The 27,545-nt window shown below is 44.3% G+C and overlaps 1 protein-coding gene across 2 annotated transcripts in view; it reads right to left on the minus strand.

Annotated features, from left to right (window-relative positions):
* Positions 1-1,553: 1,553 nt before the first annotated feature.
* LOC144671460 (synaptosomal-associated protein 25) overlaps positions 1,554-27,545 on the minus strand; it is a 222,086-nt gene continuing 196,094 nt past the window's right edge. For both annotated transcript variants that reach the window (XM_078533386.1, XM_078533385.1), the window contains exons 5-8: positions 23,784-23,901; positions 16,806-16,940; positions 10,256-10,400; positions 1,554-5,253 (exon numbers count right to left, since the gene is read on the minus strand). In XM_078533386.1, the coding sequence (XP_078389512.1) occupies positions 5,194-5,253; positions 10,256-10,400; positions 16,806-16,940; positions 23,784-23,901 (458 nt within the window). In that variant the 3' untranslated portion in view covers positions 1,554-5,193. The remainder of the gene's footprint in view (positions 5,254-10,255; positions 10,401-16,805; positions 16,941-23,783; positions 23,902-27,545) is intronic.

Genomic DNA, 27,545 nt, shown 5'->3' on the forward strand with positions numbered 1-27,545 from the left:
TCCAGCCCATCACATCACGGATGGACACTCACCCATGGAATATATCTCTAGCTAGACCTTACCCACAGGGTCCTTCACAAATGGATTCACACAGGCTAATGGCTGAGAGCCCAGACATCCATCACTCTGTTGAAACAGCTGCAACCCAGGAAGGACTGTGCTTGATAGCTCTTACTCTATTCTGTCAACTGCACAATGTTTATTTACACAAGATATAAAGCTGACTCAGCATCTTGCAGCCCCTATGGCTCCCTCTGAACTCTTTCTGGATATGACCGCTGTTATCACCCATACCCCACCCACTCCTCCCCAGAATGAAAATGCCGCATTTGTGGGCACCTTCTCCAAGGCAGGTGGGCTGAGCTGGGAAATTTCCCAACTCCCGCCACCCGCCTCAAAGATGAAATTCCAGCCCTCTGGAGACTCACCCTGCAGCTCTTCACAGATAAACACTCACCATTTGATCTATCGCAGACACTCAGCAAAATATCTATCTCAAATACTTAAACGATATCCATCAATGAGTCTGCTGTAGAGAGACGCCCAGTCATACTGACCGTCACAGAAAGCTGCCCAGTCACACTGACCATCACAGAGAGCTGCCCAGTCATACTGACCGTCACAGAGAGCTGCCCAGTCACACTGACCGTCACAGAGAGCTGCCCAGTCATACTGACCATCACAGAGAGCTGCCCAGTCATACTGACCGTCACAGGGAGCTGCCCAGTCATACTGACCATCACAGAGAGCTGCGCAGTCATACTGACCGTCACAGAAAGCTGCCCAGTCACACTGACCATCACAGAGAGCTGCCCAGTCATACTGACCGTCACAGAGAGCTGCCCAGTCACACTGACCGTCACAGAGAGCTGCCCAGTCATACTGACCATCACAGAGAGCTGCCCAGTCACACTGACCGTCACAGAGAGCTGCCCAGTCATACTGACCGTCACAGAGAGCTGCCCAGTCATACTGACCGTCACAGAGAGCTGCCCAGTCACACTGACCGTCACAGGGAGCTGCCCAGTCATACTGACCGTCACAGAGAGCTGCCCAGTCATACTGACCGTCACAGAGAGTTGCCCAGTCATACTGACCGTCACAGGGAGCTGCCCACTGATACAGTCCATCTGAAGTAGGAATTCAGCCATAGAGTTTTCCCACATCAGATTTAAACTGATTAGTTTTACAGCACACTGACGAGAGCTCTTAAACCTCCATTTCAGCAAATCAGTGTGGAACAGACACACTGGGGTTGAGCTTGGGTGAATGGATCCCTCAAAGCTCCTGGGATCTTTTTATCCTGGTCACATATCTAATGACATGGATGGAGTTTTCCTACAGATTTGTGAAGCCTTTGCTAATGAAAATATCTGGCTCACCCTGCAGTCTGGAGCGGGACAAGCTGATTTCGGAATTCATTAAAGCAAATAACATAATTAAACGATCATTTGTTAAAAAAGTAACTTCAGGAGGGACATGTATAGATACACACAATGAAAAAAAAAACAATGCATCTGGATATGTAATAATTTAAGTTTTAAACACGTTGATTTGGTATGTTTCAAATACTTTTATCTTTCAATGCACATGTATTGAGTTATTAAGTATTTTGAAATTACATTAGGAATTTGTTGCTATCCAGGAGATTTCAGTAGCTTTAAGCGAAAACCTGTTTGTCCCCAGTTTTCCTGGTGGCGATGTAACTGAAAACGAATCGGGGTTTGTTTCCGGGTGGCTCAATAGGAGGCGGCCATCTCGTGCAGTGCTTGGAACATGGGACAAAATGTTCCGGCTCAGATTTAATCCTCCATCAGGTGGAGTTCTCCAGATTCTGGGAGTGGAACAGTGAGTGGGAAATCCACAAAACGCACGGTTAACCCTCAGAGCCATGACACAGCAAAATAGGCCGCACTGTGTCATGGAGCCACAAAACAGTGACGGAGTGAGGCGAGGAAAAGATCATCAACATTCAACACAAACGGTGTAAGAATTGTCTTTGTAAGGTGAAGTCCTAAGAGCAAACTCCCTCCAAGTCTCAGTTTGCTTTAAGAGCCCAGGTGCAATTCAGTATTGGTACAGATTAATAAAGTGAACACAGGCAGAAACCGAGGTGCTGCAATTCTGACCCTGCGAGCAGTGTCGGGGTGTGATGGGGTCAAACACTGCCATGCAACACTAGCGAATGCATAGTTTTAGTTATCGAAGGAAGAACAGATCTCGGAGCTGGGAAAGTGGTAACAAACCACCTGCTCACCGCAATGTTACTGATGACAGTACACGGGGGACAGACAAAGCCATTTATACTTTCACACAGGCCGCATGCAAATCTCTTGCAAGGCCAATGAGCTGTGTGAGGTCAGGGTGTGATGACATTTGCAAATAGATTTTTGTGATACTTTCATTGGTGCAGAAAACCATCAGGTAACCACAGTAACAGTGGACCGACAAGTAAACGAGCACTTAAAGAGACAGCATCCCCCTCACTGGATAAAACAACTGTATTAAAGAAGAAACATGAAGAGTCACAAGATGTTGTGGTGAAGGAGCTGCAACCCATTGAGTGCAGCCAGGAACTAATGCTCCCCACTTCATATACAGTTTATGCCCTAGTTTTTTTTTCTACCTAGCCGTCGTAACGCTAGGGAGCCATCAGTTTCAGCTCCAACTCTATCCCTGCCACCAATTCCACTCACTCGCTGACCACTCTTTTGGGTCAAATTATTTTTTGTTGTGCTGTTTTTGTGCAGGTTTGTCCAACTCCTGAACCATCCTTATATCACAACTCCGCTCATTGGCCTTCTTTGAGGCTACAGAACACAGTCCATCTGATCTCACACTGGCCTTTCTGACCAAACCAAAAAGCCTCAAGAGCAGTTCTGAAAAGTGAAGCCAGTGTGCTAGTGACCAAGGTTCAGGACAACGTGCAACTACAGAACCCAAATCATTTAAGTTGAAAATAAAAGCAAAACGCTGGGGATGTTGGAAGTCTGAAACAAAAACAGAAAATGCTCTAGATACTCAGCAGGTCAAGCAGCATCTGTGGAGCAAAAGACAGAGTTAACGTTTCAGATCAATGAATTGACCTGAAATGGGGTAACTCCAATTCTCTCACCACAGATGCTTGACATGCTGAGTACTCCCAGCATTTTCTGTTATTATCTTGTTTAAGATTGAAACGGGTGCAAGAAAAGTATTGAAAGCAAGAGCAGGGAAAGAAGATTAGTGTGGGTCACCAGCACTGACACTGGTAGGAGCCAATCAACCTGTTTGTCTATTGACGTTTTTATGATTCTACATCATTGTAAATTCCCTGACTTAGTCACAAGCATCACTGGAATACATAGTCTGAAAGGGCATTGGAAGCAGATTCAATCGTAACTTTCAAAAGGGATAGAGGAGAAACAGTTCTGTTGGCGGGAGAATCAGTAGCTAGAGGAAACTAAAACATTTAGCAAAAGAACCAGAGGGGGAGATGAGAAGGGTCTCTTTTAACAAAGCAAGTTGTTGTGATCCGGAATGTGCTGCCTAAAAGGGCACTGGAAGCAGATTCAATATAAATACTTGAAGAGGAGAAATTTGCAGGGATATGGTGAAATCTAACTGGATAAACTCTACCAAAGGGCCAGCAGAATCATGATGGGCCGAATGATGTCCACCGGTGCCATATGACACTAAAACACCACATTTAAGAATAAGGTGTTGCTGGGTCACAAGATTCTAACGTCTCAGAATTTAACAATGTCTCAAATTAAGTAAAAAACATTGTTTCCTGAGGGGGAAAAAGACTATTCGCAATAACAAGAGATTTCCACTTTGAAAAGCTTCAGACTGGATAGTGTTTGCGGGACTGAATGAGACACTGGGCTGAAAATTGCACTGACCAACTGGCCTGTTGCTTTCAATTTTTACTTAATTTTTGCTGTTGTTTGAAGCGAGTGGCCAATTCCAATTAATGTTCTGTGATTAGTGTTTTAATGGCTTCTAGATGTATTTATAAAGCAAGACCTTGCATTTAACCTCGCACATCAGATAGCAGGGCAGGAATGGGAAGAGAAAAGACAGGTGATGGTTCATGTTAACACCGCTTCTGAAATAAGGGTCTGTCCTCAAATTGTGACCTGTATTTAGTTTTCAGATGCTGACTGCATTTCTGATACTTTCTACTCATATCAGAGTTTCAGCATTTGCAACCTTTTATTTCTCAATATGAATGAACTATCTTAACTTGCACACATAGGCCAGGATTTTATGGCCCCGCTGTGGAGTGTCTCTCCCCCAGGCAGATGCAGCGAGCGATTTAAATCGCCATTCAGTTTGGCAGGACCGTAATATCCCGCCGGGCAGAAGGGGCCATAAAATCCTGGCCATAATTCTAAATGCAATCCCTGGTCTCTTTAAGAATGCATGGTGAAGGCTGTCTCTTTAAAATGAACAAGGCTAGCCCTGTCCTGATCAATGCCCATTTGATCTCAGCCCCAATTCCCGTTTCCCTCTTGTTGGCATTGTGTTTCTTGCCACGATAGAATTAACAAAAAAAAAAATCAGAGCGTACTTATCTAAGAAATAATAGGAATAAACTCTCAGTTGCCAGGTGACAAAACTAAATCGGGAGGTTTCCACCCCTGTGCTCCCAGCAATGGAAAGCATTCACAAGCATGAAATCACAACAAGTTTTCCGATCTCAAATTGTGCTCTTTGTCTGTGCTTAATCCTCCTCTTTTTTTTTTCTGGCTGCCTGTGATTTCTGCATCAGCCCCAGTCTGAGAGGAGCCCCCTCCCTTTCTGCACTGGTCTGACGTTTTAAAGAAGGTCGAGGGATCTGCTGTACGTTTACTGGAATTCAGCTGCGCACATTGAGCTTGGTTCATGCTCATGTTATCACGTGATTACAGAGAACAATTCATTCATAAAAAGGACCGATCAGCACAGAGATAAAAACAAAATAGTACACTTAGCTCATTCTGGGCAGGCAATTACACACATTGACACTGAAATATACACCTTACACAACTGGAAAAATTTGCTACACTGAGAAATTATAAAATAAATTAAAATGTACAGAATAATATTGAACCGTGTGGTATCCGATCACAGCAACAGGGACTTGCCCCTCCAGGACCTCTCAGCTGCTGCAATGGATAATGGGATGGGTGTCTCTGGCAGAAAGGAGGATTTTTGTCTGGAAGCAGCTCACAGCATCTTGGTGGCATGCTTATTGGCTTCATCGATGCGGGCTTTGTTCATATCACCCTGGGAAAGAAAACAGAAGCAGCTTAAAGGGGTGGCAAAGCAAGAGTTTACCCGCTGTTACTCAAAGAGTTGGTTTGTAGTCTACCCACAGGTATCTATGCTTACTCATTAGGAGTTTGCGTGCTTGATGTGTACACACGTTTGTGCACATGCATGCATACCTATGTTTGTGTTGTGCATGTAATGTACGTGTGCTTGTGTATATTTGTGATCGCATGTAAGGACGTGTGCGTGCACGCCATATGTATGCATGCTTGTCTGTATGTATGCATATTCATGTGTATATGTGCACATGTGTACACATTTGCATGTGGATGAGTATATGCATGCTTGCATGTATGTATATGAATGTGTGTGCTTACATTATGGCTCATGGACCAAACTTTTCGCAATCAAACTAGTAAACAATAACTTTAGGATTGTTACCAGGTGTATCCTCACAGAGAGAGACAGACACACCGATACTTGGAACAGACTTTAGTGGTGGAAGTGAAAACTTGGAATTATTTGAAAACCTAATAACGTAGCAATGGTGGGAGTGCAGGAATGGATGGATGAATTAAGACGGACTGAATGGCCTTCCTTATCCATAAGTATGTCATACTATCACTATATTCTCTGATTTTTCCAACTCTTCAGTGATCAAACAGGGATTATCATCATTTCCCACAATAATGGGGTTAGTGTTTGGTTACACCCTCAAGTCTCTCAAACAGAGGGGATTATTTATTTACAATACCCCTAGGCACTGTACAGTGAGAATGTTTACACACAGAATTAGCTGGAATAGTATGAACGGGCAGTGAGACTCAAAGGTAAAAAGAAAATTACACACCAGGGCAAAAGAATGAGCTCATTCTGGGGGTGGTTAAACATGGAAGCCTCCTGTCTCCTCAGGGAGGATGTAGCTTTGGGCTGAGAAGTTGGTGCAGACGTTGCACAGACAGTTCTCAGCAACATTTTGCACGCTCAATTTTATTTGTTGCTGAATATTGGCTCAGTGAGGTGAGGCATGTTGGTGTGGGGTGGTTGGGGGGGGGGGGTTGGGGAGCAGAACACTTTCCCATTACAGCCACCCAGTACCAGCATCGAATACTGCCAGGTCAGTTCTGGAGTTGATTTGGAGTCTGCCTCAGCCCCAGCCTCAGAAAGATCCTTCGCTTCTCTTCTGTACTGGTCCTTGCTCCATTCCCCACATCATCAAAACAGAATTAGCACCAAATGCGAGTGGATTCAGAGTGGACAAACTCATTTCATGTAACTGCCTTACAGCTGGTGGATGGCAAGAGACTTTCATTGCATCAGGAGTATACTGAGCTACTTTCTTTACTCCTCTCACTGTCTCCAGCTACGTTCCCCCTCCAGACAGCAACTCCTAGCATCTCTTTGGCAATATTATTTAATCTGCCTGAAACTGAAAACTTCAGCCTAGAGGAAAATAACTCAAAGAAACCCCGGTATTTAATGGGATAACAGGGGACTTGCCATTGGCTGGAGATCCTGATACCTCCTTTGGATTAAGTTCCTCTCAGGCACTTACATGGTCAGTGTCAGGCCTTTCTGGGATCAAGGAATCGGGAAGTGGAAATCCTGCCCCACACACCTGCCCACCGGAGAGCTGCTGGCTAGTCAGAGGCTGGCAGCTGGACACTGCAGGCAGTGCCAATGGGGGAACAGTGATTTCTGCCACTAATGCACCCAACTGAGGCCCAGGATCGCCAATGGACAAGCGACAGGTGAATGATAGCAATATGGGGGTTGCAGGGGAGGTGGGGGGTGGGGTGGGGTCGGCAACAAGAGCAGAGGGTGGCTTTCAGTGGGCCCCCTACCCAATGCCAGGTCCTTTGATCAGGCACTGATCTTGACATCAAGGCAGCATTTGTGTGGCATCAAGGAGCCCCAGCAAAACTGCAGTCAGTGGGAATTGGGGGTAAACTCTTCACTGGTTGGAGTCATACCTAGCACAAAGGAAGATGGTTGTGGTTGTTGGAGGTCAGTCATCTCAGCTCCAGGACATCACTGCAGGAGTTCCTCAGGGTAGTGTCCTCGGCCCAACCATCTTCAGCTGCTTCATCAATGACCTTCCTTCCATCATAAGGTCAGAAGTGGGGATGTTCGCTGATGATTGCACAATGTTCAGCACCATTCATGACTCATCAGATATTGAAGCAGCCCATGTCCAAATGCAGCAAGACCTGGACAATATCCAGGCTTGGGCTGACAAGTGGCAAGTAACATTCGCACCACACAAGTGCCAAGCAATAACCATCTCCAACGAGAGAGAATCTTACCATCTCCCTTGATGTTCAATGGCATTACCATTGCTGAATCCCCCACTATCAGCATTCTGGGGGTTACCGTTGACCAGAAGCTGAAGTGGACTAGCCACATAAATACTGTGGCTACAAGAGCAGGTCAGAAGCTAGGAAGTCTGCAGCGAGTAACTCACCCACTGACTCCCCAAAGCCTACAAGGCACAAGTCAGGAGTGTGATGGAATACTTCCCACTTGCCTGGATGAGTGCAGCTCTCACAACACTCAAGAAGCTTGACACCATCCAGGACAAAGCAGCCTGCTTGATTGGCACCACATCCACAAACATTCACTCCCTCTACCACCGACGCACAGTAGCAGCAGTGTGTACCATCTACAAGATGCACTGCAGGAACTCACCAAGGCTCCTTAGGCAGCACCTTCCAAACCCACGACCACTACCATCTAGAAGGACAAGGGCGGCAGATAGATGGGAGCACTACCACCTGGAAGATCTCCTCCAAGTCACTCACCATCCTGACTTGGAAATATATCGCCATTCCTTCACTGTTGCTGGGTCAAAATCCTGGAACTCCCTCCCTAACAGCACTGTGGGTGTACCTACACCACATGGACTGCAGTGCGTCAAGAAGGCAGCTCACCACCACCTTCTCAAAGGCAATTAGGGATGGGCAATAGATACTGGCCTAGCCAGCGATGCCCTCATCCCATGGATGAATAAAAAAATAAATAAAAACTGTGTGCCTTTGAACAAAGGACCCCCTCCTGGAAGGGTGGGGTTTGCTTTTTGGACTTCCCACATGGCGAGTCTCCTGCCCGCTGTTGGGTGAATACCAATGATATTAATTTCCCACTTAAGGGCCTCAATTGGTGGCAAGAGAGGAAAGCTGTCCACCAGCCTTCCTGCCCCAGACTTAATCAGGAGGTAGGAAGGTGGCGGATCCCCACCCCCCCTCGCCTCCAAACTCACCTTGGCTGAGGGCACTAAACCCCACCCACCATCCTCACAGGAGGGTCCGGTTAGAAAAAATCAAATATTAAAATTTTAAGATTGAATATAAACAAATGAAGAGATAATTTGAGCCTCATGGACCTGCCCTGCAGCCTGAGTCAAGAACCTCAGGAGAGGATAGGGGAGAAAATAACTTACTTTTATATTATATAGAATGTGTGGCACAGAAACAGGCCATTTGGCCCAACTGGTCCACACGAGTGTTTATGCTTCACACGAGTCTCCTCCCACACCTTTTCATCTCGCCCTATCATCCCTATCTATTCCTTTCTCCCTCATGGTTGTATCTAGCTCCCTCTTAAATGGCATCCAAACTATTTGCCTCAATTTCACAATAAGTTATTGAGTTTCACATTCTAACTATTCTCTGGGTGAAGGAGTTTTTAAAGAGAGTTCCTTATTGGATTTATCAGTGACTATCTTATACTTGTGACCCCTACTGGACTCCTCCACAAGTGGAAACAACAACTCTATGACTACCCAATCAAAGCCATTCAGAATTTTAAAGACTTCTGTCAGATTACCCCATAACTTGCTCTTTTCTAGAGAAAAGATTCCCAGCCTGCTCAATCTTGCCTGACAGATATAATCTCTCAGTCCGGTATCACTCTTGTAGATCTTTTTTACACTTTCTCCAGTGCCTCTATATCTATTTTACAACATGGAGACCAGAACTATGCACAAACACTGTCAAAATCAAGATTCTATACAAATTTAACATGACTTCTGCACTTTTCAATTCCAGCTCTGTGCCCTGTAGAAACAATCCCCTGAGACTTTGTTTGCTTTTCATTTGGCCTTATTTATCTGTGAAGCTACTTCTGGTGATTTTTTAAAAAAAATTGGTATCCACTAGGTCCCTTTACCCATCTCACTCAGTTCAACTGTTACTTTCTAATTGCACCTTTAGCTTAAGAAAAAGGTAGAAGTCTCATAAATAGGTGGAAGAAAAGCAGACAGCCAGACAGGAAGGGAGCAATAAGCGAGGTTAACCAAACTCTAAGTTAAAGAGATGGGATTTTGAGGGGCTTTTTAATGGTTGAAAGTAATGGTTTAGGGAGCAAATTCCAATGAGCAGGACCTATAATGTTCTTGGTCTCATTGTGCTAACACATAATATTTACAGTCTGCAGAAGTAGACAAACATTAACTTCATTGAAAATCATCTTACTAGTTTTATCTTACCTTGAAGCCCAGAATTGACCTATCATGAGATGTTACATCACTTCCTGTGATGATGTATACTACCTCATTAACATATCACACAGTTAGAATTAACCCCTTACACTACAAGTCCTAGCTGGTGAAAATGGTGGGCTGAAGGGAGGGGAGATGCATAGAAAGTTAGAATCAAGGAAACACAGTTGGATACACTGCTATTTAATAAACACCATGCTCAGAGCTTCTCTGAATGTTCTTCTGTTGCCCTACCTAATCTCTAAATATACCACCCTGTACACTATTCCTCCTCAATGTGCTGGAACCAAGACTGGTGGCACAGTCCTGCTGTAAGTCACGCCTTTCTAGAACTCATCACCATTCTCAGTCTTCACTTTGTCTTATGATCTTCAGGTTTACAAAATCCAAGCTCACTGTCACCTAACTATTCGATTAATCTTGTCTTCTCTCCTATTCTTTTCCACCTTAGTAGTGTCCTGCACTTATGGACCTTTGCTTTTCACCTAGAATTCCCATTAATATAATTATACTCCTTACCTTAACCACAATCCGGTCAATCTGGGCATTCTGGGAGCCAATCTCATTGCTCATGTCAAGCGCCATATGTCGCAGGTTTCCAATGATACTGCCCACCTGATCCAGGTTTTCTTCCATCTCATTTTCCCGAGCATCTTCTGTAACTCTGAAACCAGACCAAGGAAAGTGTCAGAATCTGTGGCTGCCTGGGTGCTTGTTGTGGGTGACTTCAGTTTTGTCCAAGCTGCCTCCAATGGATTGAACTCCATGTCACATCAGAATGACTAAAGTCATTGAGCTGGAACCAATGGTGGAGGGGACAATCCAGCTATGCCTTTGGGCTTTCCCTGGGAGTGGGATCAGATTTGTTGATGAAACCAAGCTCAGCACTTTCTAAGAAATCTCGATGCAACAATCAGAAGTTTATTCGCAACATTTCCCAACTAAACTACTCAAGATTGACTCCATGTTTCTGTCCAGCTTTGCCCTAATAATGAAAATGCAACACCACTAGCATTAACTATGACTCAGAGGGTAACACTCTTGCCTCAGTAGACTTAAAGCTCCAACTAGGACCTGAGCATAAAAATGAAAGCTGAACACTCCAGTGCCGTGCTGAGGGGATGCTTCATGGTTGGAGATGCAGATGTTAAAATGAGACCCCATTTGCCTTCTCAGGTGGATGTAAATGATCCAGTAGCAGGGAATTCTCCCCGGTATCCTGGCCAATATTTATCCCTCAACCAATTTCAGTAAAAACAGGTTATCTGGTCATTGTCACATAGCTGTTTGTGGGAGCTTGCTGTATGCAAATTGACTGCTGTGCTCCTTACATTACAATAGTGACTACGTGTCATAAGATATTCATTGGTGCTAAAATGCTTTGGGACATCCTGAGGCTGTCGAAGGCACAATATAAATGCAGGTCTGTCTTTCTTTAGTGTGTGATCCACTTTAGAGTGGAACTAAGCTTTACAGATCAGAAGGTTCCAAATTCTGTTTCTAGTCAGTGGTGAGTTAGCTATTCAGCTTTGGTGAGAGTTTGGACACTACAGGTGATACCCAAGCCCCTGAGACAGGGAGGTGGAAAATTAGTCTCCTTCTAACTGATATCAACGATCACTGAATTAAATGGCTAGGTGTGTATTTCAGTTGAAAACAAGACCATTTATGATGGGTCTCTCTCCCAAAACAACATAACCAGACTGTATGGTAACTACTTAGAGGGCCAGATTTTTGTGGAGTCGGGAAGACTCCGAGGACCTTTAGAAATAGTGGGTGGGACCTGGGTGTGGAAATCCCACTCCCATTTCTGACAGATTCAATTTTTGTTGGTGGGGAAGGAGGTGAGGCATGATTCATGCAGGGAAAAAAAACAAACTCAGCAAGGCCATTTGAACTCAGTGCTGAGTTCAAACAGACCCCATTTTGGATGTTGAACAGGCAGCAGCAGTGTAGGAGTCACAAATTTATGGAGTACACATAAATGTGCTTGATGGCAGGTAAGATCTGTTTAAGTGTCTTGATCTGAAGTTTTGTAAATCCTCCACTTTTAAAACATGGAGAAAGCCTTAAGCTGTCAGCGAGAGTTAAAAAAAAAACTCTAGACTGCTTTGATTGACAGGCCATATGATGTCGGTTAGGAAAAAAATTACCATCTGGTTGTGCAGTTTCAACAGAGGTCTTTTTGACATTCCCCCAAGGGCTATTATTATTATTATTATTATAATATCATTACGAATGTTTGGCTGAGTTTCAAAAGCTACAATTATCTCAGGAAGGAGTTCCACGTTCACAGTTTAATCGACAGTTTAAAGAGGCTATTAGATGATTAGCTGTCTTTGATGTGGGGTCTGTATAGCAGTTTGTTTTTATAAGAGGTTTATCACTAAGGAGATTTAAAAACTTTGACTCGGTTTCTCGAATGGGAGTTTTTCTCAATATCAAGTGTGTATGAGTGAGACGTGTGTTTGACTATTAGAAGTTTTTTTTCATCTCCACGTGGCTCCTGAGGTCTGCCCATGATGGATACTGGGGGAATGTCATAGTGTGTTGAGGGGCCATGTGTTGGCATGGAGGTGGAATGGTGTATGATTAGGCATGGGAGTGGGTGGGGGCATGGGGGTAGCATAGAGGGGTTGGTGTGAGTGTGAGGGCTAGAGGGCCTAACAGCATCTAAAACAACTGGGACAAAGTCCCAGAAAGCCAAGGTTGGCCTTCTAACCAGGCCGCCTCGACAATGGCCTGCCCCTTTGCTGCCTAGGAACTGCTTCTGAGGGTGGAAGTCCTGACTCAACCCTGCCCCGCCTCCCTGGAACAAAAATTGGGTCTAACAGGGTCCTTTAAACTGAGGGAGGTCTGCCGAGTGGGGAAATGTCCTGAGTCGAGCAATCACCTTGGTTGCGAAAATCTGGCCCAGAAATTTGGCCATTGGCTTTTGGATGTGGAACCACACTATAGAACATTCAGGTGAAAGGGAGGGGAATCATGGTGAAAAACATGAATACATCATCCAGATATAGTGTTGATAGGGTAAATAAGGGGAAACTGCTTCCAGGGCACAGATTTAAGGCACGGATTCTTCTCTGGCAAAGGAACCCAGGGGTGACATGAGGAGAAAAGTGAAAACATCAGGAAGCTGCCTCTAACCTGCCGACTTCCACATTTATCTGGAGTGTATTCAAGCTACAAGCGAGCAATGTGCTCAGGAGAGCCCGCTTGTTAAGTCCAATACATTAATGGCTCAATTACAGCGATGTTAACATGGCTTTTGTAATTAATTTGTGGGTCCATGGGCTTCCTGGAATTTGCCAGTGAATGGAGGCAAGAAGACAACAGCAACTCAAGGGGCATAAGAAAAAACAGGGAAATAAGCCAATGAATAATGACACCTCGCAGTGACTTTCATACCTCTAATTGTGCTGAGATGTTTCTTTACGCATTCTGGGGGTTATTTTTACAGCTCTGGAGGTGTCATCTATGTTTGGAGGTTTGCATGTCTGACCTAGTGCTCTGATCTATCAGGTCAGCTCAGGTGTTGCTTATGCTGCATTATTTTGGACTTCAGATGAGGTCTAAAATGATGAGTGACAGCAGCAGCAGCAGGAACATCAGGTACAGGAGCAGCAGCAGCCTGCTACTCACAGATCAACAGCTCCACAGGGTCAGCAGAGAGGTCCAGCTCACAGCAGTCCATACCCAGCACCAAGGGTGTACAGGCAGATGAGAAGCTTTCTGGACATGTCGGGACAGCAGTGTCTCAGGAAGCTCAAGGTCTTGTGCCAGCTGGTGGCAGACATTTGTAACCTGCTGCATGAAGACTTGCTGCAAAGTGAACCTGGTGGCGACACTTTACCAGTGTTTGTCAAAGTCACCAGCAGCATCTACTCGGTGGCCTCTGGCCAAGGTTCTGCCACAGACATTTACAGGATCTCAGTCAGTCACCCACAAATGCATAAGCCAAGGCTGCCAATTATTTTAACTTATCCTGCAATGATGCCAGCCAGAATGAGTGCGCGTTATGGTTTGTCGCTCTAGATAGCTTCCAACAAGCGTAGGGCATAATGGACTACACACATGTGGCAATTAAGGCACATTCAGATCACCCAGGAGTGTTTGTAAACCATTAAAGCTTCCGCTCCATTAATGTGCAGCTGGTGTGTGAGTTTCCCGGGAAGCTGCCACGATGTTTTTGTCCTGCTCCGGTCCTCTCTCTCTGATCGAAGCAGGTTTTCCAGCTGGCTGCTTGGAGATGAGGGGTACCCACTAGCGCCTGATAACACCTGTGAGGAACCCATGCAATGAGACCAAGGGGCACTGCAATGAAGATATGACAATCTGCTCTGTCATTGAGCAAGAAATTGGCATGTTGAAGATGCTTGCTAGATACAAGAGAAATGGACAAGAGGTGAAAGTGGTGGAAAGAAACAATATTTAAGTGGCTCAAAAATAAACCAGATTTTTTGACAATCTAACATTGTGTAACATACCCATATGCAGACTAGAAATCTTTACTCTTCCTAGCAATGCTACGTGGTGCAACCTCTGTGGCTTCAGTAGGGGTAGAAGCAGCCTGCCCATGTTCCTGCTCTGACACTGAGATGCTCTTGGCCAATGTTCTCTGGGCTTTGGGGTCTGTGAGGGCTCCAGCAAAGACTGCTCCACCTGCACTGATGCAGAGGCAGGCTCAGCATCAGGGCATGAAGCAGCACTTTGGTACTGACTGACAGGTTATCAACAGGTGAGGAGTGGAAGTGTTTGGAGCCAAGCCCCTACTTCCATGTCTCCATTCGCTATCATCCCTCTCATGGTCCACTCGCACTTCCTTCCCAGAGTTGAGCTGGAGAGCGCTTTGCTCCAGATCAGTGGGCAATGAATGATTGGTTGTTGCATTTGATGCTCCATGCAGATGGCCAAACTTTCCATCGACAAAGACGTCATCACAAAGACAAGCGACATCATGTCACTCATACTTGAGATAGACTCCTCCAATCTCTCCCCAAGTGTGCTTAGTACTGTTGGAAAGTCAGTCAGCATGTCAAACATCCTTTACTGCTGCTTCAGAACTACCCTGTTCATCAACAGCACTCAGGGTTAATCATCTGCATCCAGCTAAGCAGAGTTTGGAGCATCCTATGTCTTCCAAAGTGGACTCTCCACTCTTGGCCCTGTCTCCACCATCTGCTCTTGCTCACTTGTGGTGAGTATGAATATCTGAGCTGATGCATTGCCTGTATGAGTCCTGTGACAACCCGCCCTCAGAGTGTATTATCTCTTTTGTCGTCAAAATCCTCCTGGATCACCTCCTGTGGGAGATTAAAGACATAAAGTAGATCTGTTAAGGTTTGAATGTTTATACACGTGATCATATTTCACTGGCCACTGACATCAAGTCAACATGTGTGAGTGTTGTACGCCAAGTGGCTCTGTGATATTTAATTCTAACACCAGGTAGCCTGGAGGCCCCCATCTCCTTTACCACCAAGAGCCAAGCACGCCAAGACTCCACTCACCTCCAGCACTTCTTCCTCAGTGGATGTTAGTAGGGAGAGCGCACTCTGTTCCTGCAATGGGGGGAAGAAGAGACCCAAGAGCAAGAGTAGCGGGATGTGCTGAACTAGGATAGAGAGTATTTGTTCAGGGTGATTATGAAGGGAAGGTATGAGATTGCATTAAGATAAGGATGACTGTTAGTGGTGGATGAACAGATGGGGATGTAGGGAAATCCATTGACAGGGGGGATTTGTATCTGCAATGTATGTCGGTGTGAGGAATGATGTGCTGGAGTAGATTGGAGAAGATGGAGTCAGGAGGTTGAGGTGATACACACATCAGGGTGTAGTTGAATGTACCACTGTACTCACCTTTCCCACCCTGAGGTCATTGAACTGCATTGAATCATCGAATGGGGCAGCACATTCATGCTGTTGACCTCTTCCACTGCCATCAGATGTCCTTCTATGTGTCACCTGCAGGTTTTTACCTCCCATCAGTAGGGAATTGTATCTCCCTGCAGCACACCCAGGCAGCTATCACTAAAATGAGATGCAGCTTTTGAACATTTGGACTCCATCCTGCCAAATCCTTCTGTTGTGCTCCCAACTCCACACTCCATTAAATTGGATATTTGCAGTGTCCCTTTAAATAGCGGGGTCGAAATCACCTCATGTGAGTCATCACACTCAGACTAATTAGTCAGGAACACTGGAAATTATATGGTAATATAGTGCCTGGATTAAAAAGCCACTGATGAATGTTTACTTCCAGGCTTCCCACAGGCTACAAGAAACACGCTCCCAGAGCGCAAAGTTAAAACCACACCCGGTAATAATCTTTGAAAGGAAATTTGATAAATGCTTAAAAAGGAAAGATTTACAAGACTATGGGGACAGAGCAGGAACGTGAGAATAAATGGATAGCTCTACAAAAGAGCTGACACAGGCACAATTGACCAAAGGGATCCTGTGACACAGCAATTCAAAAACTCACTGCAAACAGTTGTGGATTTAAATTGCTGAGGTGCCTCAAGTGCCTTTGTACAACTGGGTTGTTGCAGTTCTTATCAGAAACCGGAGAAGGATTATTATTGACCACCACATCAGGCGAACCATAAATGCATAACAACCATAAATAATCATTGTCCAGGTAGTGTACCACACTCACTCTCTCTCTGATATCCTCTCTTTCTCTTTCATAAGGCATCCAAACACCTCTCAATGCCAGCCCGTACTAGTGGAGTTAAGACCTTGCTGTGAGATGCAGTGGAGACGCCATATCGCGGCTGTCCATGAGATATTGGGTCCCAGCGTTCTAAGATGAACCATGATGAGCTTGTTTGTCATCTGCAGGAATGTAATTCTCAGTTTAACAGCCTTGGAACTGGAATGTATGACAGGGGTCATATATCAATGTGGTAGATAAGATTTTCCAGCAGCAACCTGTAACATATGTTCAGTACACATGGACTATTATGCTCGATGCAGAATAAGCACCTTATAGCAAAGACTGCCCACTGAACATCTTTCCAATGGGAATTAACAACATCTGATCTTTTCAAAATGAAATCTTTTACCTTCGGATGTATCCACCGCTCATCGCCATCTGTTCCCGATCATCCATCACTCTGGCCGGCTGGCTGGCCACTACACCGTCCTGGTTATTCCCCCACACCTTCTTGTAGGCTCCTCCTGCCTCGAAGTTCTTTAACCTTAGAAGTAGAAAACGTACAAGCGTTTTGGTTGTTTCAAGTCACTGTGGGTTAAAGCCAACACCTGCTCAGTTACACATTGTGCCCATATCCTACCCACAGATCAGTGGGCAACCCATGGCATCAGATACAGACATAACAGTTACTAATGCTTTCTACAATACCTTTTACACTAAGGTATATTTTGCAAGAGATTTTCCCTCATGTTTATCCAAAATATCTCCAGCTGAAACCAGGCAACTACTGTCATCACTTCAGAGCATGCAGACATGCCAGCAATCCCAATGCCTCACCATAACTCTACCGCAAGCAACGTGCAATCAGAGTTTGTCATGGTTTCACCAAATATGCACACCTATTAAAAAAAGGTATTTTTAAAAACACTCTTTTCTGTAACCATATTAGGTGTGTCGCTGTTTTTTCTTTCCCCTTCAATTTTCCCTTCTTCTGTTCTGAAGGTGAAGTCTATGGGCTCGGATGTGAGAGTTCAGAAAATCTATTACATTCCTGCTTTAAAATAATTGCTCCAAATGGTGGGTCTTAGCCTTTCAAAAGACACTGCTTGAGAGAAACAAAGTTAAAGCTTTCATACTTATTATTCAAAATCTGCTTTACGGTGTGTACTTCCTGATGACAAACGCTACTCCTGTTGTCAATTTTTTTTAATCAGACATTTGTGTTAACATTTATTAATGTAAATGGTAATGGTTTCTCTACAACAGTGACTACACTTCAAAAGTAGTTCTTTGTAAAACGCTTTGGGATATCCTGAGGTCGTAAAAGGCTCTCTATAATTGCAAGCCCTTTCCCAATCATTTTTTCCTATGTCAACTGTCACAATGATGTAGCTGCAGGTACTGGCCACTAGTTGACATTTGGAGCAAGATTCTGAAGTCTTTCTCCCAGCACTTGTATGTAAAGATAGCTTAGTTTGAACTGACCACGGACAGTGTTTCAGGCAATTAACTACTATATTTAAAAAAGATATGAGATTTTATTTCATACTGGTATACCTTTTTAGTAATTTGTATATAAAGGAAACAGCTGCATGAATTTAACAAACACATATATTGCAATTCTCTTAAATGAAGGCAGAAAAAAAGGCCTCCCCAGATGGTGGAATAGATAGGGCCAGGGTGGGAAAGTGCCCTCACAATCAACTTCAATCGAAGTCCATAAATCCTATGTCCAGCTCAATATACCTAAATCCAAGGTCGGTACACCTACAACAAGCTCTGAATACCATATGCCCTTGGCCAAGCTCTGTGTGGCTATGGCCAAGGTCTGAATACTTATACCTGAGTTTTGTATACCTATGGCCAGGTTTGTATATATATGACCAAATTCTCTGTACCTATGACCGAGTTGTTTGTACCTATGACCCAAGTTCTGTGTACCTAAGACCAAATTCTTTACATCTACAACCTACCTCGGTACACTAAATTGGTAACTTCTGATTTGACAGTTAGTTTGTTGTAGTTTCAAGAACTCAGGATGCTAATAGCCCAATTGGCAAAATAATGGTTTGTGCCAGTTTTCTTTACAGTAGTTTCACAATCTCTGCCATGCCATCTGGAAACGAGGCGCATTAACCTGAGGCTGTCTCTTCCTGGGCCACTCTCAGGCATCCTAGTGATCATCAGGATGGACGGTGCAGGCTGCCTGCGCAAGTGTCACTCTACAATGGGAATGCTGGATAATGTAGGGCTTTCAACGAAGGGGGCAATAAACAATTTATTTTGGTGATCTTGTGATCCTGACTTGGGACCACACTCAATGGAAGCAGGTATTAGAGATTTAATCGTACAGTTGTTGTAGCTCCATCGTCAACAATCTTTCCATCAGTGACATTCTGTGTTGGGAGCTCAGAGTTACTGATTTCAGTAATGCCAGAAATCTTCAACTGTAAACTAATATTACAGCTTCCAGTCAGGATTTACTGAAACAGTAACTTTGTTCTTTAACTTCTTTTTTCTCTCTCTAAAGTCTAGAAGATGGCATATGTGGACAAGCACTGAACCTGTTCTTACAATGTTCTTCTATCTATAATAATAACTCTTTTAACAGAGAACAGAGAAATGTTATAGGAATAGGTTCAGCATTTGTCAGCTAAGATTTTAACAGTTTTATAAACTCATTCTAGACTGTTTGGGAGAAGTTCTCAATCGAACCAATTTGGCACTCCATTCTAAGGTTGGTGCTTGCATGCTAGCCCGAATGGAGTTGAGTATACTGCACCAATGGGACATTTCCAATCCCCACACTGGGCTGAATAACTGAAAGCAGATTGTATACTATTCCCGATTTTTGATGGACTACAATTCACAACGTTTGAACAACATTAGCTTCTGAGGGTCAAGGTTAAAGGAAGGTTATTAAGCAAGACCGGGATTTGTTTTGGACTGGGGTGGAGATCATCTTGTACAAGAGGTTGGAACAATAAGGAATTCAGGGCCAGTGTCTTGAATTAGTTTGATCGCCTTGGGTGCTTGGAAAGGAGCATCACAGATATTTTTTCCCCAAAATTACCTTGGATTTAAATCAGGCTTTTCCCCTCCCCCAGGAGATTGCAAAGTTTTAGGTGGGGTGGGGTGTGGATAATATTTGAGATAAGTAATCACAATTGTATGGACTAGGCTGGGTGGAACAGAGGGTCTTTTACCGTCTATCAATGTTTGCATTGTAAAGGAGGGACTTAATGAACACTCTCCGATTCTATAACCTGCCTCTCTCTACAACCCCGAGCGCCTCTGTGTTTTGTACTGACGATGTTGATCTCGGCATTGACTTCCAGCCAGCACGGGGGGAGCAGCTATTGGGCATATCCAGGTAGATGACTCAATTACTGAAATAGAATGGGGTTCTGCATCAAGGAAGCTCCTCTGGGATTCTCATGTAAAAAGTCGTCTTATAAAATATAACCATTGAGTGCTGAATGGAGAAATTCATGGAAGAACCGTGTTCAGCTATTGCCTGCTAGAAACATAGGAAAATTATACCTCCAACATGCAGACATATATTTCAGTGAAGTGTTTTCTAGTAACTGACCCCAGAGCCTGGCTAACTGCTGTGGCCATATCACAACAGAAAATAGTCAGATTCACAAACAAAGTAGCATGAGACATAGAGATGGAGATAGAAACATATAGGTACTGTGAATTGTGGACACATATCTGAGCAAACTTTCTTCTTTTTATTCATTCTCAGCATGTAGGTGTCACTGATGAAGCTGGTATTTATTTCCCGTCCATACCTTTCCCTTGTGTAGCTGATAGTGGGTCATCTTCTTGAACTGGTCCATCTGGTGTAGAAACACCCACAGTGCTGTTAGTCAGTTCCAGGATTTTAACCCAGCGATGACGAAGGAATGATGATATATATCCAATTCTGGATAGGGGAAAACTTGCAGGTACTGTCGTTCCCTTGTCGTGGGTTTGGAAGGTGCTGCCAAAGGAGCCTTGGTGAGTTATTGCAGTGCATCTTGTAGATAGTACACACTGCTGCTACTGTGTGTTGGCGGTGGAAGGAGTGAATGTTTAAGGTGGTGGACAGGGTGCCAATAAAGCAGGCTGCTTTGTCTTGGATGGTGTTGAGCTTCTTGTATGGTATTGGAGCTGCACTCATTCAGGCCAGCGGAGAGTATTCCATCACACTCCTGACTCCTGATGGTGGACAAGCTTCAGGATTCAGGAGGTGAGTTTTGCTCTCCCACAGGAACACAACGTTGACCTATTCTGGTCATAGTCACCAATCTGCTATTTCAGTCTGAAGATATTGTGTGATGATTTCCCCCAGATCAGACCTTCCAGGATCAGGGCCCACAGGAAGCTTCGCAAGCTAATGTCATTACTTCATTTTAGGTTTCCCTGTGGGCCATTAAGGAGCATGACTGCTCCAGACCTCAGAAAAAGGCCATAGACCTCCTTTTCTCCAGGCACACCTCTTGCACTCAATTGTCTACAGAAATTGGTGGGCACCATTCTCAGAGGCCCCTAGCTCCAGCCTCCAAATTCCCACTGCCACCTGTCAGTCAGGTCATGGAATTGGCTAGGTTTGGGCGTTACTCTGGCAGCCTTTGTTTGAATGAGGTCTGGTCAGGCTGCCACAATACCCAGATTCCCTGATTCAGGGTTCGCACTCACCCTACCCACACGGCCATTTTTAAAATCGGGGTCTTACCTCCGAGCTTATACATGTCACTTCAGTTTTTACTAAACTGTGCAGAGTTGAGGAGGATCCATTCAAGCATCACGGAGATTAAAGCATTGCCAACCTCACTCAAACCATGCTGAAAAACCATCTGCTGTTCACAGAGACAGACTACACACAGGCATGTACGGGGTAACACATGGGTAGCATCACGCTACTGGACAATGATGCACTGAGGGATTTGGACATCATAAATTCCTTTACCTCTGCTATTAAATATTGGCCCAGAATTTGCCAGAGCGCAGCATCTCATGGCATACCCCATGAGTTGGATTATTTCCCTCAACCTTCAGCTCAAAGATGTTTCCGGAGGTGTCAGGGCGACGGGACATCTGGAACCTCGGTGAATGACGGGATCAATAATCTATCTCTTTAACCAATGAGATTTAAGGAAAGAGAAAGAACAGAGGAAAGAGGAGATGGAAATAGAGTCAAATCAGATACAGAAAGAGAAATAAAAAGAACATAAGATTGGATTAAGAGAGAGAGGAAAAAGAGACAATAAAGGAAAAGTAAGAAAAAATGTAAAATAAAAGTCTTTAGGAACAATTTACTATCTGCAGGAATGAGACCCCAAGATATCAATCATTCCCTCTCTGGAGTAGACAGGTTGAGTGGCAGTGCAGGAACATAAATATTGTCATTAAGAGGATCTTATAACATTAAGTACCAGTCCTAAAATTTTGTGTCAAATTTAATTCATATTTACACCACAAATCCAGCAATTTGTTGAAACTTCTGGGGAGGTTGAGGATAAGCTGCCATTTTCATTAGTGTCAAGAGTGGATCAGCTCAAACTGTCCAATGGCAGATATTGATTCACTACCGCTGATCTATCTGTCTCCCTTACTGGTATCTTTACATGCTAATAATAATGAGTGCTGTTACTTTTCCAGCAAATTCTGGGCCAATGTATTGGTTTTTTTATTGGGTTATACACAATTTGAATGCTCCCCAAATTGCCTAATGTTTCTGTTCCAATCCCGCAATAGATACAAGATCAAGTAGCTGACTTGTAGGCAATGGTGTATGTGTGTTCCCATCCTGTTTCACAATCCTGCTTTGGTTTCCACATACTTGACAAAAGTCCATCCTCATCAGTTCACCAGTGGCTTATGCCATTTGGCCATGGCCTATTTTCAGTGTTAGCTGTGGTTCAGTGCATCGCACTCTTGGCTCTGTGGCTGAAGGCTGTGGGTTAACTTGAGCACATAATTGAGGCTAACAATCCAGTGCACTACAGAGGAAGTGCAAGTCTTTCATTTTCACTTGGGTGGGTTGGAAGGTGGGTGATGGTAGTTGCTGACCAACAGTTAGAAACTGCAACAACATAGGAAAGATATAATTTAAATGATCCCACCTATTGTAAGAATATATTCACTGAGCCTATGCTCCCAGGTGAGAGCCATGCTTAAAAGCAATGTGGTCACAGATAAGACGTCAACCACGTTGTGCTGATTCTGTGACTTGCGCTCCCTTTGAAGATGATGCTCTGCTAGGAATGCGTAATCAGCCAATTATCCTCATCAGTCCATTTTCAGATTCGCTCATGCATACTCCATCGCTTTCCCTTCCATTCTGGGGCTGTTTACTCACCTTTGCCTATTTGGTGCTTCTTCAGAACTTGAGGTAGCCTTACCTTTTCAACATTTCACAGGTTAGTAAACCCACTTGCTGCCCTTTGGCAACTGTGCAGGTCAATTTTGCTCATGATGAACATGTTGGAAAACGCTGAATGCATGGGTTATACTGAGCTGTTTCCTTACCAACTATTGTGCTTGCCACAACACTGGCCAGCGGAGTATCACAAGTACAGTTGGCAAGCACAGTATTGAACGTTAGGAAGTTTGAGTTTGTTGATGGCTATCTTATTTCTGAGAGAGTAGCATTCTGGGCAGTTGAGTGTCCTCCTTAACTAACTTTCATCCGAAACTCTGCTGCCCGTATCCTAACTCACTCCAAATCTTATGCACTTATCACCCTACACTTGCTGACATACATTGGTTCCAGGCTTGCAATGCCTGCATTTTAAAATTATCACCCTTATGTTCAAATCCTTCATTGCCTTGCCCCCTCTATCTCTGTAATCTCCTCCAGCCCTCAAATCTCCGAGATATCTACACTCCTCTAATTCCGGCCTCTTGGGCATCCCCATATTTAAATGCTCCACCATTGATGGCTGTGCCTGTGCCCTAAGCTCTGGAAATTTCTTCCCTACGCCTTCCAAATCTCTACCTTTCCTTAAACATTCCTCAAATCTACCTCTCTGATCCAAGCTTTTGGTCACCTCTCCTAATATCTCTTCATGAGCTGTGTAATTTAGTATTGTAGTGCTCTCGGGGACATTTTACATAAAGGTGCCACACAACTGATTGTCACTGTCTTTTCCCTTTCAGATGCAGATTGCCTTGCTGTACATTTCAAGCTCATCTCATTACTTCATTATGGTGTAATATGGGAATTAATTTCTGAGGGAATGAAAAAACCGGCATATTTGCAGATTGCTTCTCAAAGTGCTACTTGATTCACGAGGCTGTCAGTGGCTGTATGGAGCCGTGTTATTTCTGAGCAAGCAGGTTTCAGGCAGGCATGCAGGCAGGCAGGTGGCCTCTCGGACCGACAGTTGGCACCTACTTATTGCAGGGGCAGGAACAAAGACCACAGCATTTGCCCAGATCCGACAGATTTTTTTCTGCTTCTTTCATGTCCTTATTGATTTGATCCATTCCCTCTTCAATCCTCTCCAGTTGCTCTGAATGAGGAAGACAGTTAGTTTCCACAGACACTGACAACAAAACGAACAGGGGATCAGTGAACCCCACAAACTGATTGGGGGTTGAACCAAGGCAATTGCAAAATGGGGCATAGATGCTCTTGGAGAAGCTTCAGGATGTTGGACATTGATGTCCCCAGTTGGCACCCATACCACAGTTTACACCGCCCCAATCAGCGAGGGATTCCCTCATCCCTCTGACGAGCTACACACTTATTGAGTGAAGAAAAAGAGAGAAATTGACAGACAAAAAAAACAGTACGACATGGACACAGGAGTTCCTTACATAACCCTAACTCAGTATACAGAATGTAGGCCCTTGAAGTGCCTTTGAATGCCAATGGCTCAGGGGCAAATGGAAAGGTCCCTGGGCTTTGCTTTACCCTTTCCCTGTGAAGGTGACTGCTCATCAGGAAAGGATGTCCATCCTGGAGTTTCTGCATAACACAGCATAGAAATCGCTTCAGAGGAGAGATCTTTTTACATGGCTCCAATAACACACTTGACTGACTTTTTCATTTCTCAGGCTAGCCCGCCTTGAGGTGTCTTTACTTACAAACAGCTTGTGTGCTCTATAAATTTAGTGAAGATTGCCCAACCTCATTTCACATAGGACTCTCCGACAGCCAGTAGGCTGGGGGCTGTCTCATTTGCCTAGTCTGAACTGAGCTGAAACCTGGATCTCAGAGGTACAGGACAATGTGGCAACCCACTGTGCCTCCCATGCCCCATTTGCCAGGTCTCAAAGGCTTCCCTGGTCCTTTAGGCCTTGATGTAGCCCACCTGAATGCAATCGTGCAAAGTCAAGTAAGGCAAATCAACAGAGGGGAATTTTCAAAGTTAATTTATTAGTGACTATCTTATACTAATGTTCACTAGAATGGGAGATCAAAACTAGGGGCTATAGTATAAGGTAGTCACAAATAAATCAGATAGGGAATTCAGGGAAACTTCTTTACCCAGAGAGTGGTTCAAATGTGGAACCTGAGGAGTGGGCGAGTTGAACTGCATAGATGTATTTAATGGGAAGTTAAATGTAAACATGAAGGAGATAGGAATAGAAGGATATGCTGATGCGGTGAGATGAAGAGGGGTAAGAGGAGACTCACTCGGAGCATAGACTGGTTGAGTTGAATGGCCTGTTTCTGGGCTCTCTATTCCATGTAATTCTACGTAGAGCATTGCACATAGAATGCTAAAACAAACAATTGTCCGAACTGATGACCAAATGATCAGTATGCTGGTCTAAGTGTTAATTTAAATGATCTAAAGAGGAACTAATAGTTGCCAGTTAGCTCAGTTGGCTACGTGGCTAGCTTGTGGTTCAGAATAGCACCAACAGTGTGGGTTCAATTCCTGTATTGGACCCAAGTAGACTATTAGGACTTGCCTCTTAGCCCTGTCCCTAAGAATGGAAGGCAATAGCAACTATCACTGACAAAAGCTGCCAAGGAAACAGCTCAGGATGAAGTATCAGTAGGTAATGAGCCAAGGGTCTGTTGTCAGGTACAACATAAATGAATGAAATTGGAGACGGTGTTGTGCTGAATGTGTTAAATATTTAGCCCACTAATGTTGGCAATGTTAAGCTTTAGACTGAAGGTAGTGAATTGTTTGTTTATTCTCTGACCTAAAAGGATCGATTAATTTTATAATTTAATGTTATTGCCTGCTGGAGAGTCACTGCAGGGTTTACAACTCTGATAGGGTACCGATCAAAGTAATTTGTTTAAGCTTCCCTTCTGTGCACTGTTGTTACCTGGTAAAGATAGACGTTCAGTTACCAACAAAGGAATGCTCAGCAAATGTATTAACCAGAAGGATTATACCTCTATTTCGGATGTCTCTCCAGGGTACGAGGCGCTTGGCTGAAATTTATGACAGACTGGTATTTGGGCAGCTGCGTGCCAATAGCATTCCTGGAGTGGGATACTAACTACAGTCCTCCATCTCAATTCACAAATTAAGTACCAGCTGGAACTATATCGGTGCCTGTTTTACTGTATACTTGGTCCTGTATCATGCTTTGAAAGAAGGCTCCCCCTAGAGGCTTATCTGGTAAGGGCAGTGAACCAGACAGACTAGGCATGTTCCAAGTTTTACCAATGTTCTGGTGTTGGGCTGAGCTCAAGTAGCAGTGAAATGGTAGTGGCTTTATCACCAACGGGCTGGGGAAGAAGTGGGGAAACAGCCAGGGTTCCCACATTCCAGCTCTGGAAAATGCAAATGTGCCGGAAGAGGACCAAATAGGGAGAGTTGTGATGCACCCCATGGTTAATCAGCCTGCCATCACTTTACAATAGTTTACTTTACACTGTGCCTCACTTTCAGTGGGTGGGTTAACATGTCATATTTAGACCTTGGGTTAATGAGTGTGGTAATTAAATTGTTGCCTTAACAAAGTCAGTTTAGGTTCAAGGGTGGAGAATGGGCCAGATGGGTGAGGTAGAGTAAGGGTCAGGTGGATCATTCCCCCATCTGCAGTCAGTGACTGTAGAGGGGAGAGGCTGGGCGGGGGGGTCGGGGGTGTGGCAGGGAGGGAAATAAATATACTCAACCTTGAGTAAAACGTGCAGTAATCAAATCCGAAGGCTACTGGCTGCCAGTCTAAGGTACACTTCTAAAAGTCGTAGAAACAAACATAGCCCCAGGACTGCCAACCCCAGCAGGCAGAAGGTCCACTGATTTCTATTTAATAGGCTTCCTGCACAAATGATTTCCTTCTCTGACCTGTTGACTAGGTAATGAGTAGTCACCCACATTGGCAAGGAAAATAATTCACTTCGCAGCACCGAAGTGAGGTGGATGCTGAAAGCTTAAATGGCAGGAACTTGGTGATAAAAAGAGCAAATAATGATCTTTCAGCCCTGAGGATTAATGTGAATAGTTAAAGGGGGTGAGAATTTGCAGGGCTTTGGGAGAAAGGCAGTGGGTCTAACTGGAAAACTCTTTCAAAGAGTCAGCACAAACACGATTGGCCAAATGGCTTCCTGAGCTGAAGGATTATGATTCTATTTGGAGCCTTTCTCAGCAGTGATGATGCACAGCCTTAAACTCTGCCCTTATTGCTACTCTGGGCACTGTTCCCAGTCACCAGTATTGCTTTACTAATGGAAGGAGTTGGCGGCTGGTGTTATAATACTAGTTCTGTGTTGCATGTTAGCTGTATGTTTGCAGCTAACACTACAGATCTGCACCTACCTTCCTGCTTACCAGCAGGCTGAGAGGACAGTATCCTAATGTGTGCAAGTGCCCGCAGAGGTGGTTTGGGGGCATGTTGATGGGTGCCATCAGGCAGGCTAAATAAAATGCCTTCTTTCAATGAGTATCACTGAAATGATGGCCCACTGTCATTGGTCCATGTGGGCTTTGCCCCATCATCGAGGAGGATCCTTAGCCAGAAATATTCACATCTCAAATAGTGACTTTTAAGAAGTGTTTATTTTTGGCAGGGCTCACACCATGGCGATCTTGAGATGCGGGTCCAGTCACACGTAAAACTGTTTGGTCTTGTTAAGAACCTAAAATTACCTTTACCTAAAATTAGATAAAATACACAGCACCGGTGCCAGTGCTACTTCAGGCCCAATTTGGTTGATGAACCCAAAACTGGTGCTATAAAA

The sequence above is a fragment of the Cetorhinus maximus genome, chromosome 32 (assembly GCF_964194155.1).
Source record: "Cetorhinus maximus chromosome 32, sCetMax3.hap1.1, whole genome shotgun sequence".
Lineage (NCBI taxonomy): Eukaryota > Metazoa > Chordata > Chondrichthyes > Lamniformes > Cetorhinidae > Cetorhinus > Cetorhinus maximus.